This window comes from Manduca sexta, chromosome 18, assembly GCF_014839805.1.
Source record: "Manduca sexta isolate Smith_Timp_Sample1 chromosome 18, JHU_Msex_v1.0, whole genome shotgun sequence".
In the NCBI taxonomy this organism is placed as follows: Eukaryota; Metazoa; Arthropoda; class Insecta; order Lepidoptera; family Sphingidae; genus Manduca; species Manduca sexta.
Genome location: NC_051132.1, coordinates 12,408,430 through 12,425,472, shown reverse-complemented (window position 1 = coordinate 12,425,472; position 17,043 = coordinate 12,408,430). Strand labels below are relative to the sequence as shown.

The 17,043-nt window shown below is 34.7% G+C and overlaps 1 protein-coding gene and 1 non-coding gene across 6 annotated transcripts in view; both read left to right on the top strand.

Moving 5' to 3' along the window:
• The window catches only part of LOC115440290 (homeotic protein distal-less), a 119,580-nt gene extending 103,995 nt beyond the window's left edge, over positions 1-15,585 (top strand). The window contains exons 4-9 of one of the 5 annotated variants that reach the window (XM_030164531.2): positions 5,844-5,973; positions 7,269-7,450; positions 8,121-8,204; positions 9,255-9,341; positions 12,720-12,859; positions 13,288-15,585. In XM_030164531.2, the coding sequence (XP_030020391.2) occupies positions 5,844-5,973; positions 7,269-7,450; positions 8,121-8,204; positions 9,255-9,341; positions 12,720-12,859; positions 13,288-13,306 (642 nt within the window). In that variant the 3' untranslated portion in view covers positions 13,307-15,585. Of the gene's footprint in view, positions 1-5,843; positions 5,974-7,268; positions 7,460-8,120; positions 8,205-9,254; positions 9,342-12,719; positions 12,864-13,287 lie in introns of those variants that run through there. The other 4 variants (XM_030164530.2, XM_037440153.1, XM_030164532.2 and 1 more) reach the window with 4 other exon arrangements.
• On the top strand, positions 11,513-11,586 carry Trnai-aau. Its single transcript has one exon. It is a non-coding gene; the product is annotated as a tRNA-Ile (tRNA).
• Positions 15,586-17,043: the final 1,458 nt, after the last annotated feature.

Below are 17,043 nucleotides of genomic sequence, written 5' to 3'. Positions count from 1 at the left end.
ATTGAGTTGTTACTTGTCAATTTTGATTTAGACGGATATGGATGGTGTTTGTTTTGTGTGGTCCTGTTCCGGATTTGGGTTTGTTGAGCGATTAGGTAGTTAAAAAGAGCAAGAAAATCCACAAGATTTAGCGATACATGTTATCAAAGATGGTATGTTTCTTTAATATAATGAAATTTGAAATTAATGTGGTTGAAATACAGTTTCTTTTTCAATTACCATGTCCAATTCTCGAATTGACAAAAAATACTATAAAAATTGTTTTTGACGTTTTAAAATGTATTTAATTGGTCGTTGGCTATCCGATTATTATTTTAAATTCGGTGAATTCAATCAAAAACATTATGTATGGTTGTCATCACATCTATATTGTACCTTTCCACAACTAATTCTCAGTATTTTATGTCGTTAAATAGAAAAAAAAAACTGTAAAAATCAATTTTGTCGGAACCATATTGCTTGATTGATTTAAGTTGCTTCAAGATTTCTTCTAATCACCTTGTTAATGATTTCAAATTAGTTTATTTAGTAGCGATTTGTTGTTTCATGTTCATTTTATTGTTTTTATGTCTTCATTTTTGGTTATGGGACTTGATGAAAGCAGAATATTGAAATCTATTATCCTTTTTATTATTACAGAGGCCATCAAAGAATAATCAATTGAAACTAATAACTTAATCAATATCGGGAGTAAGACTTTAACCGAACCCCGTCAAATCAGTCTAAATTATATTTTTTTATTGTTTTAATTAAACCTTTTTTAGAAAACCTTATGATACTTTGTCTTGACGTATAATTTGTGCACCTACGCATATACCGAACTAGTATGAACTATCGTTTTTTTTTTGTGAGTTTGAGAGACATTTATAAACACTAAGATCAATAAAATCTGTGACAGACGAATCCATCATTTACTTAAAAAATGGAATAGCGACATCTCGCATAAACCGTCCGTTGGAAGTGGCGGAATAGCTGTACGCGAGGGCACCAAGTTCTCAGTGCTATGTCGCTTATGTGGACTATCTGTTTGTAGTCGCCGACGCCTGTGCGCAGTCCCGCGGCATCCACGAGTATAGAATACCGTCCGCTGACGAAACGACCGGTGGGAAGGGTTAAAAAACTTCGCAGTGAAAGTTTGCGGACCGGCCTCGTGGGTTAGTTGTCATTGCTGAGGGTTAAGTGCTTTCTTTTTTACGAGCCACCTGATGGTATGAGGGTTGGGTGTTTTCTTTTAATAGCAGTACAGCGCAAGCGTGTCGACTGACGGAATGAGACGTCGCTAATTGCACGAATTAATTGAAGTTTGATTTTTTGTATTTCGAACCGACCAGTAATTATATACCAATAGTTTTAATCAAAGCGATTTTCATTTGTTTATTTAAAATATCTTTTTTAGTAAGTTCAATACTTCATAGATACCTTCTTTCAAATAATACTGGCCGATAGAATAAATATTTACTTTTTATTTATTAAAAAAGCTGAATGCGCCTGAGCACGGAAAACGAGAAACGAACACATGCCCGTCAGAATAACAACCATATGGCGGCGTCTGTTATTCCAAAAAATATTTGTACATTTTCGAAAAGTTGCGGTTTCTACCGTAACAGGTGCCTTTTACTAACACGAATAAGTCAAATTTTATTTTTTACGCACGATATATTTGACGTTTGATAAAGTATCTCGCATACTTTAACGGCTAGTCTTGGCATGTGGGTGTCCAGTAGAGTATAATACAAACTTCCTCATTCGTATCAAGGTGACGGGAAAACTTACATAGGCTATAAACTATGCGACGGTCGCACAAACTGTCCCATCGAATTATAACAACAAATTTGATTGTATCGATATTACACAAAATGAAATCTTCGTGTTGATGATACAGTTTTTAAGGTAACTTCACCCATTGACTTTTATAGATGAACTAAGTATATAATAATATTATGGTAGTTATAGGTCTAACAAAAATGAAAACAATTTGAAAATGGAATCAAAACAGCAACAGTTACTAAAAATAATAAAGTACCGTCAATATATTAGACTATGTGTTAATAATACATGTATTTCTACAGCTATATGTTATATAACATATATTGTTAATGAGTTATGCACGTTATATCCATTACAATAGAGACGATTTGCCACGGCGAGGTGATTTGGATAATCGAGCGGTTTATTTGCCTTTAATGGTATTTATTATTTACATACATATATATTATATGTGTTTGTGTATAGTTCATTGCAGTGTTAATATAATATGATCTTGTGGATTCTGATCTATCAAAATGAAAATTATGGACTAAAGGATAATCCGATCCTAGGTGATATTGAATATATTTCTGGGTTTGTAAGGGTCTGCCTTATCAACCCACAACAAGGAAAGAGTTTAAGGTTTCTATTTCTGCTTAAACCTTATCTCCAAAAGAATGGAAAGATTTTGATACGCTTTTTTTTTATTTTAGTTTGAGCATTAGCAGTTATTCCATAGAAGTGGAATACCTTTTTGTGTAAGTGAAAACACAAATATCACCATGATAAACGTCATAATCAACTAAGAAACGAAATATGCAGGATGGTTGCATTAATACCAAAAATCTTTACTGTAACCACAAGTCTATGCAACTTTCTGTTTTTAGACATTATAAATACACTTTGAATTTAATTCCCATATCTTTTTAGCAAAGGAACATATATGGAATCCATAAAGTCTTTTCGAACGAAATCACGAGACAGCCCCTTCTACATTGTTCGTATTTATTTTATTTATTCGCGATGTTTTTTTGTGGCCAATAAAATAATTATTTACTCAAATTAATTGGCAGATTGGCTTTCAACCCAATCAATTAACAACAATTTCGTAATTGCTTGTCAAATGTTGTTTTTCGTTTAATAAAATAAAAATATTGATGGATTGTTGTCATTTTTCACGCATATATTTTGGGACGAATTAGTATTTTCGCTAAAGATAAGCTATCAAGCTTAATGGTCAAAGGCTACCAGCGACTAAGACATTTTAAATAGGAAACATTTATATAAGAGTCCGCTTGGTAAAAGAAGCACCATTTACAAGTCTGCAAACACTGTTGTTTAGTGTTTGAAGAACACATTCACCAATGTAACTAATATTTTAGGGAATTTAGATCTCTCTAAACCTAATCTGGTGGTAGGATATATTTTATATCCGGATAGTGACTATCGTACATAAAGTGTTCAAACCCGCCATAACGGCCCACGTAAGTGTCGCATTCCGAGATCAGCCTGTGTATATCCGGTTCTAACAGGCCGGCATAGTTGTGTCGACTGTCGAGGTGTCTTTCGTCAATCAACATTCTTTTAGATCCGACTCTTACCATCAGGTCCAGTGAGGTCACATTGCACGTGAAAATAGCCTACATTAAATCACACCCAAATGATCTTTATCCTGCATGATATAAACAGAAAAATCGCCTATATCTATCAGTATTATAACCAGTACGACCCATGCAAATATTCAATAAAAGCTAATAAACAGCGCCAACCGTGCGACGTATAAATAATTCGGCAGACACGGCTCCAACTCAATTGAAAGGCGCACGGTTTTAGGGTTAAACTATATCGTGCCACTGTGACCCGGCTAATCGGGAGGGGGGTGGGGCTAGTGATGTCCCCTCGGTCTATCGATGTATCGATATTTTTGTGAGGGGTTTCAGAAGTTGTGGCTTTAAAGTGACGCAATTACTCGGTGGAAAAAATTACGTTATTTTTTGGTATAAACGTTGCATTGTAACGTCATCTGGTGATATTATAACCTATAAACATAAATGCTAGAGTTGAATGTTAATTTTGAGCATATTTAATCAGTTTTTATATTGTCAAACTTAATATTATCAATATGGCTAGTTTGTAAAAGACGTAATACTGATAAATTAAACTGTAATAAATACTATTAATTATCCATTTAAGTGTTAATAACATTTAGTATAATTGCTCAGTATCAAATAAACAATTTAAGATCGAATTACAAATATTTATACAAACAATAGAATAATAAAATACCATTAAAATCATAAAAATGTCTGTCATAAAAATTCTCACATAATTACCGTTGTGTTTTACATAAAAAATACCACGTTTATACATTTTCCCTCAACAATAAGTAAGTTACGTAAGATATAATTATGGCAGGTATAGCCAAGTGGTTACGGGCTAACGCGAGGTGACGACCTGTCCAACGACCAATGAGGTTGGTATCACATTGTCCTTAGGCCACGCTATGCCACGTTTTCTGCCACGTGTCTGTGCAAGGACTAAAGTAAACGTTACAAAAATTACCTAATAATCGCTCTTTGTTTTTTTTTTTCTATCTACTTCGTGTGATCTCGACCTAGTGCTAGTATTTATTTATTCAGATTCTTCTTATTTGTTGTTATCAAAACTAGCCTAGTGATAGCCCGCTGCTAAATTTCTTCCACTTCGGCCGATGCTAAACTTTCTCTTCAGTGAATAATTGGAAATCTGCGTCCAATTCTTATTAATGCAACACATATACTTAATACCGCATTGAACTATAAAAACAATAAATAAAAAAGATTAAAAAGTATTTTAACATCTTCTGTAACTTGTACACGCATGTTTATAGTAATTGCTTTATCGATATAAATATTTTAAGGTGAACAACTAAGGGCACGTGTTTTATACACGTAAAGTGGTTTCACGTCGCGTACGCTCAATATGTCCTCGGTTTATTGATAAATGATATAAACAGCCGATTCCTGCAATCAATGCATAACCAGTTCTGTTTGTTTTGTAGAGCAAAAAGTATAAATCATTTGCATACTACGTGATTTGGTTTTAAATGTATAATTGTTGGGACGTGTTAATTGGTATCGTAATGTTATATAATTTACGCTGTAAAACTTTAAAAATACCGCTATTCCAGTCAGCCAGAATACATAGTAGTGGATAAGTCTGTGATAGATCAAATTGATTTTTTTTATACGGGCATGAGAAATTTACCCCACTAAACCTACTGGTAAGTGGAGTGGACTCCAATAAAATGTCGACTGACGAGAATCGATTACCCCTCGGCAGTCGACACAATAATACCAGTTTGTTGGAACGGGATATAGAGGTTAATGCCGAAACTCGATATACATACGTTGTCTACTATTGCGGGTTTTAACAGCTCGAGTACGGTGATCGCTATCCGGGCGTACCACCCGGGTATACCACCAGCTTATGCCTTGCAAATAAAAGTAAATTATTCTAATCAGACGATACTCCTTATTTCTTCGATATCGTCGACTTCTCTATTTACTTTACAACTCTTCTCTCTACCTTATAAAATTAAATTCTATGCCGAAAATTATAAATTAAATCAAATACTATCGACATCACTCGCCATCACTACTAACGGTACAATAACGGACTCGCACCCCGCGCTGGCTCCGCCTACATTCACGCTACCCTCGTTACCTATAGCTAGCTATGTAAACACACCGCGCTTTTTAGGTATAAGAGAAACGGCAATGTATAACGATGGATGCTTGTTCTCGTTTTTGTCGGTGGTACTGAATGAGTGTTGGGAATCGGGATTGATTTAAATCGATTATAATTAAGCAATGAAGTAGATAATATAATTTGTTTGAGGCAACCCAAAAATGAGCGTTAATAAAAAATATTTTGAATAATTTCATCCCAACGTAATAAAAACGGTGTGAAATATATTTTTTATTCTATCCTACTTAGTGATTCCTCATAACTAACTTTCTATTGGAGTAATACTATTGGTCAAAGAAAAACAACCCTTCCCTCATACAACTTAAGTAATATTCTTAGCACATTTCTCACATCAGTCTTCTTTGCAGGTGAAGATATGGTTCCAAAACCGCAGAAGCAAATACAAAAAGATGATGAAGGCGGCACAAGTCGGGGCACCACCGCCGAGCCTCGGCCTGCCGCCCGGCAGCCCGCCCAGCAGTAACCAGCTACTACACGGTGAGTACCATATCACTACATAGTATAAAACAAAGTCGCTTTCTCTGTCCCTACCTTTGTATGCTTAAATCTTTAAAACTACGCAACGGATTTGATGCGGTTTTTTTAATAGATAGAGTGATACAAGAGGAAGGTTTATATGTATAATAGCATCCATTAAATAGTCAGCATTGCACCCGTGCGAAGCCGAGGCGGGTCCCTAGTTGAAGATATAGAGACTCCACTACAGCTGATAGTAAAGGCATTGGGGTCCAAATAGTACCAATTGAGGAGAGATTATATCTCCGTAGTCTACACAATTATTGCGTCCTATTTCTAATGGACTGGTTTTTCTTTAAATGAAGAGACGAGCTTGCCGGTCGCCTGATGGTAAACGATACGACTAGTAAACAGTAGAAACTCTATCCTACATCTTGAATTACAAAGTTATTGTGTGTAATAATTATTTATCCCAAAAATATCTTTCAAATTTCCAGGATTTAGTACTCATATCTAATTATTTTCATTAAATTATATTCTAAGGTTTAGTATATTTAATTGAACTTGCGCCAAATAACATAATTGTTATTGTCTATTGACATATACATACTTTATTAATCGTTATAGACTATGTACAATGTAAGGCTAGTCATGATTTTAGAATCTTTTCATATCATACAATTTCAAACAAACATATTCAGAAAATCAGCACTTAGCTTTTCCATAGTACAAAGAATTAGAGCCAAGTTTTTTCATCCTGATTCCCACTCGTTGACAAAATATATTTCTAGTTATTTTTATATAATATGTGACCTAACATAGCTGGCAAACTGTGACTTTTATTTCTCTCCCTGATAGAGTAAAAGGCGTGATGTTATGTATTTAACATCGATATGTATGTACTACGTACTAGACTTGGCGTTCCGAACATTCACTGTGTTCAACTGAATTGAACTGTTATCCATTTAAACTGATTTTAGTATGGTCTCAATAGTGATGCTTGTGGCTGTGTATGGAGAGCGCTCATAATATAAAAACGCTAGTCTAAGTGCAAACTTGGATGTGAATAAAAAATATAAGTGAAATTAGTAACATTTTTTTTATCTAAGCGAATAAATAGATTATGACAGTGACATTTGGTTGCCATTTTAGTTCAGATTTTGAACAAATAGTTTACATGGACGTTTGTGTCTATATAATATACGTCAATGGTATTTAATCATAATTCTAGAATGTACTTAAATTATCTCTTTTCCTCTCTGCATGATCAAATAGCTTCTTTACGCGTTGAGTAAACATCTATACATGTGTGTCAGGAGGCGGCGGCAGCTCCAGCGGGTCGCAGCATTCACCCTCGGCGTACCAGAGCGGCGGTCCCGCGCAGGCGCATTCGCCCACGCCGAGCTCCACGCCCGTCTCCGAGCTCTCTCCCGGGCTGTCTCCCACGGGCACACCCTGGGACGTCAAACAACCGCCGCAACAGGCCTGGGATGTAAAGGTCGGATATGTAAGAAAACATTTGAACTCTAAACCATTGCATTTAAGGCTAATTTTTGATTGTGTGATAAATTATAACCTTACTAAATAGCGAAGTCAAACGATTAACCTATTTTAGTTTTACAACGGCAATTTTTTATTCCTTAGTGATGTTTTTATTTTACGAATAATTATATGGTGACTGAAAAATCGACTCTAAGAATATTATATAGAGTGGTCAATACATACTCACACGCGACAACTAATTATTATTAAGACTGGAATAATATTCTATTGCCTTTGCTTATTAAGTTATGGTTGTTATAATTTAAAATAAGCCGCCATAATATCAAGATATCGTTTTATCGTATGACAATATTTAAGGACTGTTTCCCATCTTCTGAGTATTCACTCGTCACATGAACTTATAAGTCGACGAAATACAAGTCACACTGTAATCTATGCTTCCGAATAAATGGTAATAAATTAAGTACTATTATTAACTGCATTATATATAATAACTGTCTAATAAAATTCACTTGAAACTTGTGAAACAGGCCCTTAGAATTATAGACATAGTTATTAATTTTAAAGGTAACCCTAAAAGGCATTCAAGAATAAATGCATTATCCTAAAATTTCTCCTATTTTGTAGTCAAGACAATGTATTAAACTTACTCGTTTTTGCCGTAGCCGACGGCAGGCCGTTCGCCGGACGGAAGCTCGTGTGACGTCAAGCCTCCGCATCAGCAGTCTTGGGACCCGAGGGTCGGATACGTAAGTCAATCCTTTTTAGACCTTATCCATAAATAATTAGTCTATAATATCACAGATGCTTTCGCTCTTCAAATTATTGAACGCATTGAATATAGTGAAGAGTTTACTAAATCCTCTTTAGACCTTACCTATAAATAATTAAAGTCTATAATATCACAGATGCTTTCGCTCTTCAAATTATTGAACGCATTGAATATAGTGAAGAGTTTACTAAAGAATAATGGTTATTACTAGAAATATAAGAACCGTCTGTTTTTTTCCTTGTCTTTATTATACTAAGCTTAGACATTAGTATTAGCATATTAAGACGTTAAGCTATTGGTTCTGGTTGTAATTTAAATTAGAAAACATTAGTTATTAAACTTTTGTTGAATGATATTAAAACCTAATGTTTATATGTGCATATCAAACTACAAATTAAACAATCTGTTTACTCATCTGCATTCTTAGAGCCGGTGCAGAGAATTTTGTATTGTCAAAATATTATCGACATTGAATTACATTGTTGTGTTAATTGATTTTGTATATTATTTCAATCAAGACAATGTCAATTAGACTTTGACATTTAAAAAATATCTGCGCAGCGCTCCGGCATATAAGCGGCGGCCCTTAGACGATATTCAAACGTCAAACTTACGCTCTTGAAATACAAATTGAAATAGCAAATTAATCTCCATAATAAAACAACAATGAAAAACATCTTTACAATATTTAGTTTTATGTCAAAATGAGCCACAAAGATATAAAACTTTATGCAATGTAGCACTTCTTGGATACGGCACGACTGCTGTGATGAAGTCTCGGGTTTGATACCTTGTTCATCACTGAGGCACAAGTCTCTAATACTGAGACAGTTAAGGTCAACATTCATTATCAATTATCGACAAAATACCTTCATCACAAGATCTTTTCTGCAATTCAAAAGTGTATGAAGTATACTCATTTAGTCTTTTCGGTAGTCGATATAGGTTTCTAACAATACTGTTACAATCTAAAATAGGAAAACTAGTTAGTAACAAAATCATATTCTGAGCATTTTCTTTATCGTAGGAGGGTTATTTCGCTCAGACGGAGGACCTAGAGGGATCACCCAATGCGGAGGGGGCGCGGGGGCGGCCTATGCCTTGGATGCTCAAGGTAAGGTTCATTCTAGGTTCGAATCCGTGGCTACAGCTTTGACTAACACAACAATAAATAACATTATGGAATACTAATAATTTTACTGAAAGTGCACACTTTAAGGTCTCGGCCAGCGGTTACCCGATGTTTTTCTTATCTTCAGGCGGCTTTATCTTATGTCTTAACACCAATATAACCGGGTAGGCAGAAGTCGTAATTAAACTTTCCTTGCGAAAGAGTTTTCGGATTTAGCGCGGTTTTTTATATTATATTCTCTCCCGACGTTTCAAGGACTTTGTAGCTTTCGTGCTCACGAAGGCGACATATCATGGCATAAAGACTGCAAAGTCTTCGAATTGCGATATATTTTCCCGGAATAAAAGCCTATGTCCTTCCTAGGGTCTTAAACTATCTTCATACCGAATTTCACCGAAATCTATTCGGTAGTTTTCGATTTTATCGCGTTCAGACAGACGTGGTGGAAGTATATGACTAAGATTTAAGTAGAGTTGGTGTTATTGTTCTCTCTGTAAAATACGATGGGACGAGCATACTAATTTTACTCTACTAATGTAATTCGTAGAAATCTTACTCGATATATTATTTGAAACCCGTAGTATAAGTTTAAATATTTGAATAGAATCAAACGTTAGGTCTATGTAACCAAACTTGACGGCCTTAATAATCCCTGAAGACCATATTCTTGAATAGGCGTAAAGTATTAATGTAATACAGTGCCGTCCACTTGTTGCGTGCCGGCACATTATAAAACCCATAGGTTATTAGAGGTGCGGCGGCCGCGCCTGGCGTTTTAGTCTGATTACTCCGCCGTACGCGATTACTGAGAAAAATTATATATTTGGTAGCTCTCGTGTGCGAGGGGCCGTTTGGGTAGGTATCACCGTAATGTCTATTTCAGCAGCCAAGCAGCAGTGCATGTAGTGTTTTGTTGGTTTGATTTCGAAGCTATAATTACTAAGCAATTTGAAACTTAATATTTTATGTATCAGGGTGACTAGCGCAGTGGAATACCAATCAATACTTTATAATTCAAGGTATTGGATGGTGTTTCTACTGTTTATGGGCGGTCGTATCGCTTACTATCAGACGAGCGGTATGATCGTCTCATTCAATTGCAATACAAATGTGGTTTATTTTGTTTCTATTGGAATGTAGACATAAATCCTGTGAAACCAAACTTCTTGTTCGGTCCGTCAAAATTACTTCTTCTTTTGTAACTGTCTTTAACATTATAACTAACAACTATTACAAATCGTATTTTATTTATTACAACAGTTTCAATAGTTTCAGGAAGAGACTCTTTTATTTATTTTTGTAGATTACAATAATTCTTTGGATTTCTCAAAGAATAGAATAATAATTCCTGTTTCAAGTACTCTACCAGGCTTGGCATCTTCACACCCCCTAGCTCTGTTACTGTGATGAGGAATGGATTTTTACCTCGGTTTGTTTGTATTACTACATGGGCCATTACGCGTTAGAATCTAATGATTAGATTTGACTGTTTTACTTAAAAATATACATAAATTCTAGTATATCTTTTTCTAATTCTGTCGACTAACTGCTAATGTCTATTATAATTGCATTAAGTGAAACGCGTCGTCAGCTATAATTAACGCGTTAATTTAGAAACGGTTATGACCTTTGCTTTTAATCTAAACAGATCAGTGGCATTATTTGTATGCTTTACTTATTGTTGTAGTAATTTATAATAATAATAAAAAATAATATCAGCCCTGTATTATATAATTGCTGTCCCACTGCTGAGCACGGGCCTCCTCTACTACTGAGAGGGATTTGGCCCTAGTCCGCCACGCTGGCCTAGTGCGGATTGGTAGACTTCACAACCTTCGAAATTCCTATAGAGAACTTCTCAGATGTGCAGGTTTCCTCACGTTGTTTTCCTTCACCGTTAATGCGAACGATAAATTCACAAAGAATACACACATGATTTTTTAGAAAAGTCAGAGGTGTGTGCCCTTGGGATTTGAACCTGCGGACATTCGTCTTGGCAGTCCGTTCCACACCCAACTAGGCTATCGCCGCTTTTGTAGAAATTTGCGTCGGCATTATCTTAGGAGTTAACATAAGCAGCACATTTCATAGGTCTTCAGTCTATCTCACTATTTAAGACAAAGGAACATTCTCTTCAGGCTGATGATAACATCGGCCCATTAGCTCAGTTGGTTAGAGCGTCGTGCTAATAACGCGAAGGTCGCGGGTTCGATCCCCTCATGGGCCATTATATTTTTCATATTTTCATAAAACATTTCGTTGAACGACAATTTGGTAATTGTTTGTAATTTTGACGCTTTCAAAATTGTTTTGTTATCGCCATATTCACGGAAGTAAATTCAATTGAGTTATATAGCATACCTATATGAATTATACATTTATGTTAAAAGTAAACGATGATATTATTATATATATTTGAAGTATATGTACGATAATACGTCTGGAAAAGTACTATCGCTGTATCTATGTTTACCCTCAAGCACCAGAATAGACGCAGAGTAGGCAGGCCCCCCACGAAAAGGTCCGAAGATCTGGTGAGTGCCGCCGAAATCCGATGGATGAGTGCGGCCCAAAACTGGCCCTATGGCGCTCAATGGGGAGGCCTATGTCCAGTAGTAGACGATTCCCGGCTGAAATGTGACCGGAATAGAAGCATTACTAATAGGATATTGAAACTGGAGAAGTAACACGACATCTAGACAAGTGTATTCTTGGTAACAAATTGCAATTCAGTGTTTGAGTGCTATTGACTCTACATATTTACTAGTACAACTATTAAGTATATGATTACTCGTTATCATCATCGCATAATATTAATCTGTAAGATACGGGATGTCCTGCAACAGTCCCGCCGAAGAAGGTCACGGAAGGTTTTGGCGGTATGCCGGTGTAAGTACCTACATAGGGACTCGACCAATACTCAATATAGATCGTAAGACCGGTGAAAGCAACATAACCGTTCCGTTCAATACTGGTGATAACGATAACACATTATTCCCGTAACAAAAGGATTTAGTAGAAAATAACTGTAATAGTAGTTACATTTTAACTAATTTTATGATTTTAACGCGGTTTTTATATTTTAATTTTCCTCCGACGTTTCGAAGACTTTACAGCCTTCGTGGTCAGGAAGGGATAGTTAAATAATGTCTAAAATTCGCGTAAACATTAGAAATCATTATGTAATAGTGGTGACAATGCGTTTTTGTCCAAAAAAACGTTGTTAGTAGGAAATAACTACTACATAATATTACAACCAGAATCAAGAGCTATTTACTCCAAGCACATGACATTTATTTATCCTTCATTGAACAACCCACCGTGACTTTTTTATCACTAAAGCATATTTACTTGACGCAGGGCGCGCCACCCGGCCCTTGGGACATGAAGGGCGCGCACGCCGCGCATGCGCTGCACCACCCGGGCGCGCCGCAGCCGCACCCGCCTTACATGCAGCAGTACTCCTGGTACCAGACCGACGCCAACCCTGGACTCTTGACGTGAGTATCGTTCTTCAAAACCGCAATAGGAAAGTCCAGCAAGTTACCCCGTCGCTGTCCCGTCTGCGCCGAAGAAAGCCACCGTGAATTTTGGTTGGTATGCCGTTGTAGGGTATGCAGGGGACTCGGTCCAATGGTCGCTCGGACGATACTATACCTACTCCCGAGTGTCGAAATTGGGCCGTAAGACCGATGAAACCTTTATAACCGATCCACTGATCCCATTGCGTTATCATAACGCGTTATTTCCCCGCGAGAAAAAAAAGAGGAGTTACAGTGACGGGCGTGAAGGCGGACATGACTACATTTATTATCATTTTTTTATTTATTCATTACAATATCATTTTAGATTGTGCCTAGTGTCTTTTAGGCTCCAAATTATTTAATGTATATTAGAATATAATTAACATGATTGTTGTTGTCAACAGGGTGTGGCCGGCGGTGTAACAGCCATCAAACTAATATACTAATTTCTAAGTGTAAATTCACTATAAAATGGCGGACACAAGATGGCGCACAAGATGGCGTCCCCAAGAGTGATGTGACGGCACAACCAACTTTAATCGTAAGAAGAAATATTTAATAGATATTAAAATGAAATCATTGTACATTTTTATAATTAATTATAAATAGAAATTGTAATTGTTCATAAATTTAATTGTAAATTTACGTGTTATATGAGACAGATGGGACAATTTTTTGGGACGTCAAATATTGCTTGTATTACTGAAATTAAAAAATAAATAGATATTCCCAAAGATCTAAAAAATCTCAAACTAAATTCTGAATATAATTTGAGATAAAAAAAATTAGCTAACCATCTTGTATAAAATGAAAATTTAATAAAAATTCAATGGCAAGCAGTCTTATGAATCATCTTATATAAATATCAAACGATTATAGTACTAACTGATTGGCTGCACAAATTGAATAATTGACTTAAACAGCTAAATAAGCGTGTAAAAACAATTGTTTTTTTTTTATATTTAATTAATCAGCATATTATCGCAACAATGGTGACCTTAGTGTCCAGCACGCCTTTCGTTACTCTATATTTTATATCGCCCATTTACTGAGCTACAATCTGGATTTAAAGGATACCTATTGATAATGTTTGGATCTAATATCAATATTGGAATAAATATGGCGAAAATCCTTTTCAAACTTTGAATGTCAAAATGACATTTGATATTATGGTGACCGCAGCTTTAGAAGGATATTTAACGTCGAAAATGTTGCCCCATCCAATGCGTAAACCAAAACGCAAAATGTTGGAGGAAAGAATTGTTTGGTCTTATGATGGATTATAAAACGATTTAGCGAATTAACAGTCACAAACTATTATTGTATTGTGTACTTCTGAACAGCCAAAATTCATTTAGTATATAATAATTATTTTTTTCTTCTCAGCTTATAAATAATCATCAATGTATGTTTTTTTTTCGTAGAAAGGTCAACAAAATCAACTTAACTTATTTTAGTTTGACGCCGACATAATGTGATATTTGCTGTTATTTTGCTAAAACATTTTCAAAGGTCAGTTTAAAAAAGGAATATTACACTTTTAAAAAAATAACAACATACATTACTCGGAATAAGGCTAGGACGAAGTTTTTTCAATTTAATGTTTATACGACTTTGTTGTTCGCTATTTCGTTTTAAATCTGTGAGACTTAGAAAATGGCGCGCGCTGAGTTTTCAAAATTATTTAAAAAAAATATGCACTACGCTTAGAGGACTTTGAACCATTCGAGATTAAATCCTCGCTTGTTCATATTAAAACATATTTTTAAACCATAAACGTGTCTTTTTAAAAATTCAGCGCACGATGATAAGAAAAGTTAAACAGTGTCCTATTTGTATGCAATTTTCGTTTTCATAATTGTTTGTATTTCACAATGTTTTTTTTTTTTTTGTGATTTTTGGCCCTGAATATAAAGTGTTCACTTGCAACTATGTTCACGATACATTTATGATACGGCAATTAAAATTTGTATAAAAGAATAGTATACTTGCATTATCTCGTAAAATTTTTCGCGAGATATTTTTTCCTATTTCAATTTTTTTGTGTATAAATGAAAAATAGCATGTTTAATTGGTAAGTAATTTAATTTTGAAAATTAATACATAAAGTAAGCTTTAATATTTTTTTATTTATTTAGTAAAGGAAACTTCTTTCGGAAAATCATAACGGGAACACAAACCAGTCTTGTGATAAATAATTATAAGTTTTTAGAACATTGTTTAGTGAAAAATCGTATTTATTACATTTTGTGCAAAAATGTGTTCTGAATGCAAAAAACATTTAAGATATTTTATCTATAATTTTTATGGCAATTCTTTATTTTCTCTAGTACTGTGGTCTGTTCATTTATATTTGATTTAAAAAATGTTTCAAACGAAATCAATGTCCTCAATTTAAATAATGAACGCATTGTCACAATAAATAAAGTTCATTATACATTTTCACATTTTTTTCGTTTTGATTGTTACTTTCTTCAAATAATGTGAATAGACGACAGTAACAAATGTTATATTCTAAAATGGGTCTTTACGGGATGATATACAGTTTGTAAATATTTTTTTGTAATATATAGAGAAAGTATACATATGGATATAGATAGATAGTGTAATTACTTTTTAACTACATTGTAACATAAGGAAAGTGGAAATAAGAAAAAAAATGAATTAATTTCTTTTGTCAAATAAAAAGAGAAAAATATTTATTTGTGTGTTTTTATTTTACCCGCAGTATTTAAATGAGACTTTTTTTGTCATGTTGGCTAATACCAAATAGTTAATATTCTTATCATGTTGGCACTATGTTAATCGTTGTGTATTACTAGTAGTCAAACATTCAATTGAACTTAAAACATATTTATTTTTATCGTACTAAGAAACTTCACTGTATGTGATTAGTTGAGACTAGTACAAGAACATACAAACACTGCATCTGGTGGTAAGAACGATACAGCAGTACGGATTGGTAGACTTCACACACCCTCGAAAACTCCTAATAGAGAATTTCTCAGGTATGCAGGTTTCTTCACGATGTTGTCCTTCACCGTTAATGCAAGCGATAATTCACAAAGCATACTTAATAGCAATTTACTAATGACCTTATTAACGATAACATTGCTTATCAAAAACATTTAGCTGCCATCTCAATGTCGCACCTCGTTTTCTATAGTTTTTTTTTTTTTATCACTAATACCGAAGACGATTTCGTTAATATATTTAAAAGGGAAAATTAAATAAGGTATTATAACTGAAGATATCCCGGTTAATAAAGTGGCCCACCATTAATATTTTTTTAAGTTTTAATCCAAAAATGTACTATCATTTTTGTCAATTCTGATACTATTAGATTTTTTTATAAGAAGTGTTAATACAAGGTTTCAACCTAGATTTGGTCATGAAAGGATTTTATGAAGATTTGAAAAGATGGCCCTCAACGGTTCCGATACCTTATAAAATATTTTTACAAGAACTTCACAGATCTTCAATAATAATAATAATAATATCAGCCCTGTATTATATACTGTACCACTGCTGAGCACGGGCCTCCTCTGCTACTGAGAGGGATGAGGCCGTAGCCCACACCGCTGGCCTTGTGTGGATTGGTAGACTTCACACACCTTCGAAATTCCTATAGAGAACTTCTCAGATGTGCAGGTTTCCTCACGATGTTTTCCTTCACCGATTTTCAATAACTGGGGAGTATTTTTGTGATGCCGATAATATAAAACCCAGCAATTTCTTAGCCTTACTAAAATCTAAACAACATGCAAAAAATGTAAAAACCGCAAACATCTCCCCAATGTTTTAATTACCTCTATTATATTCGTAAATAACAAATCAAAACAAAATATTGTTCGAAAAGAAAGTATTAGTTTAAACTTTATTTTTTCCTTTTCTTGAAATATGCGGTGTAGTGGTTAGTTGAAACAATTGAATCTACTCCTAGCGGTAAAAACGTTGACTTGATTTTCATACCACCTTGACTAAGAGGAGTGACTACTATAGCTTGCAAATTGTAATACATAAACAATAACCTTGAATTAAGAAATTAATAAGAGTTGCGAGCGCCTAAAGCACTCACCCAAAAGTCCGGTGTGTTTACACTGATGAGCCCGCTCTTGCCAGGCATACAAACGTAGGGTCAGATCAGGATCTATTTAGGA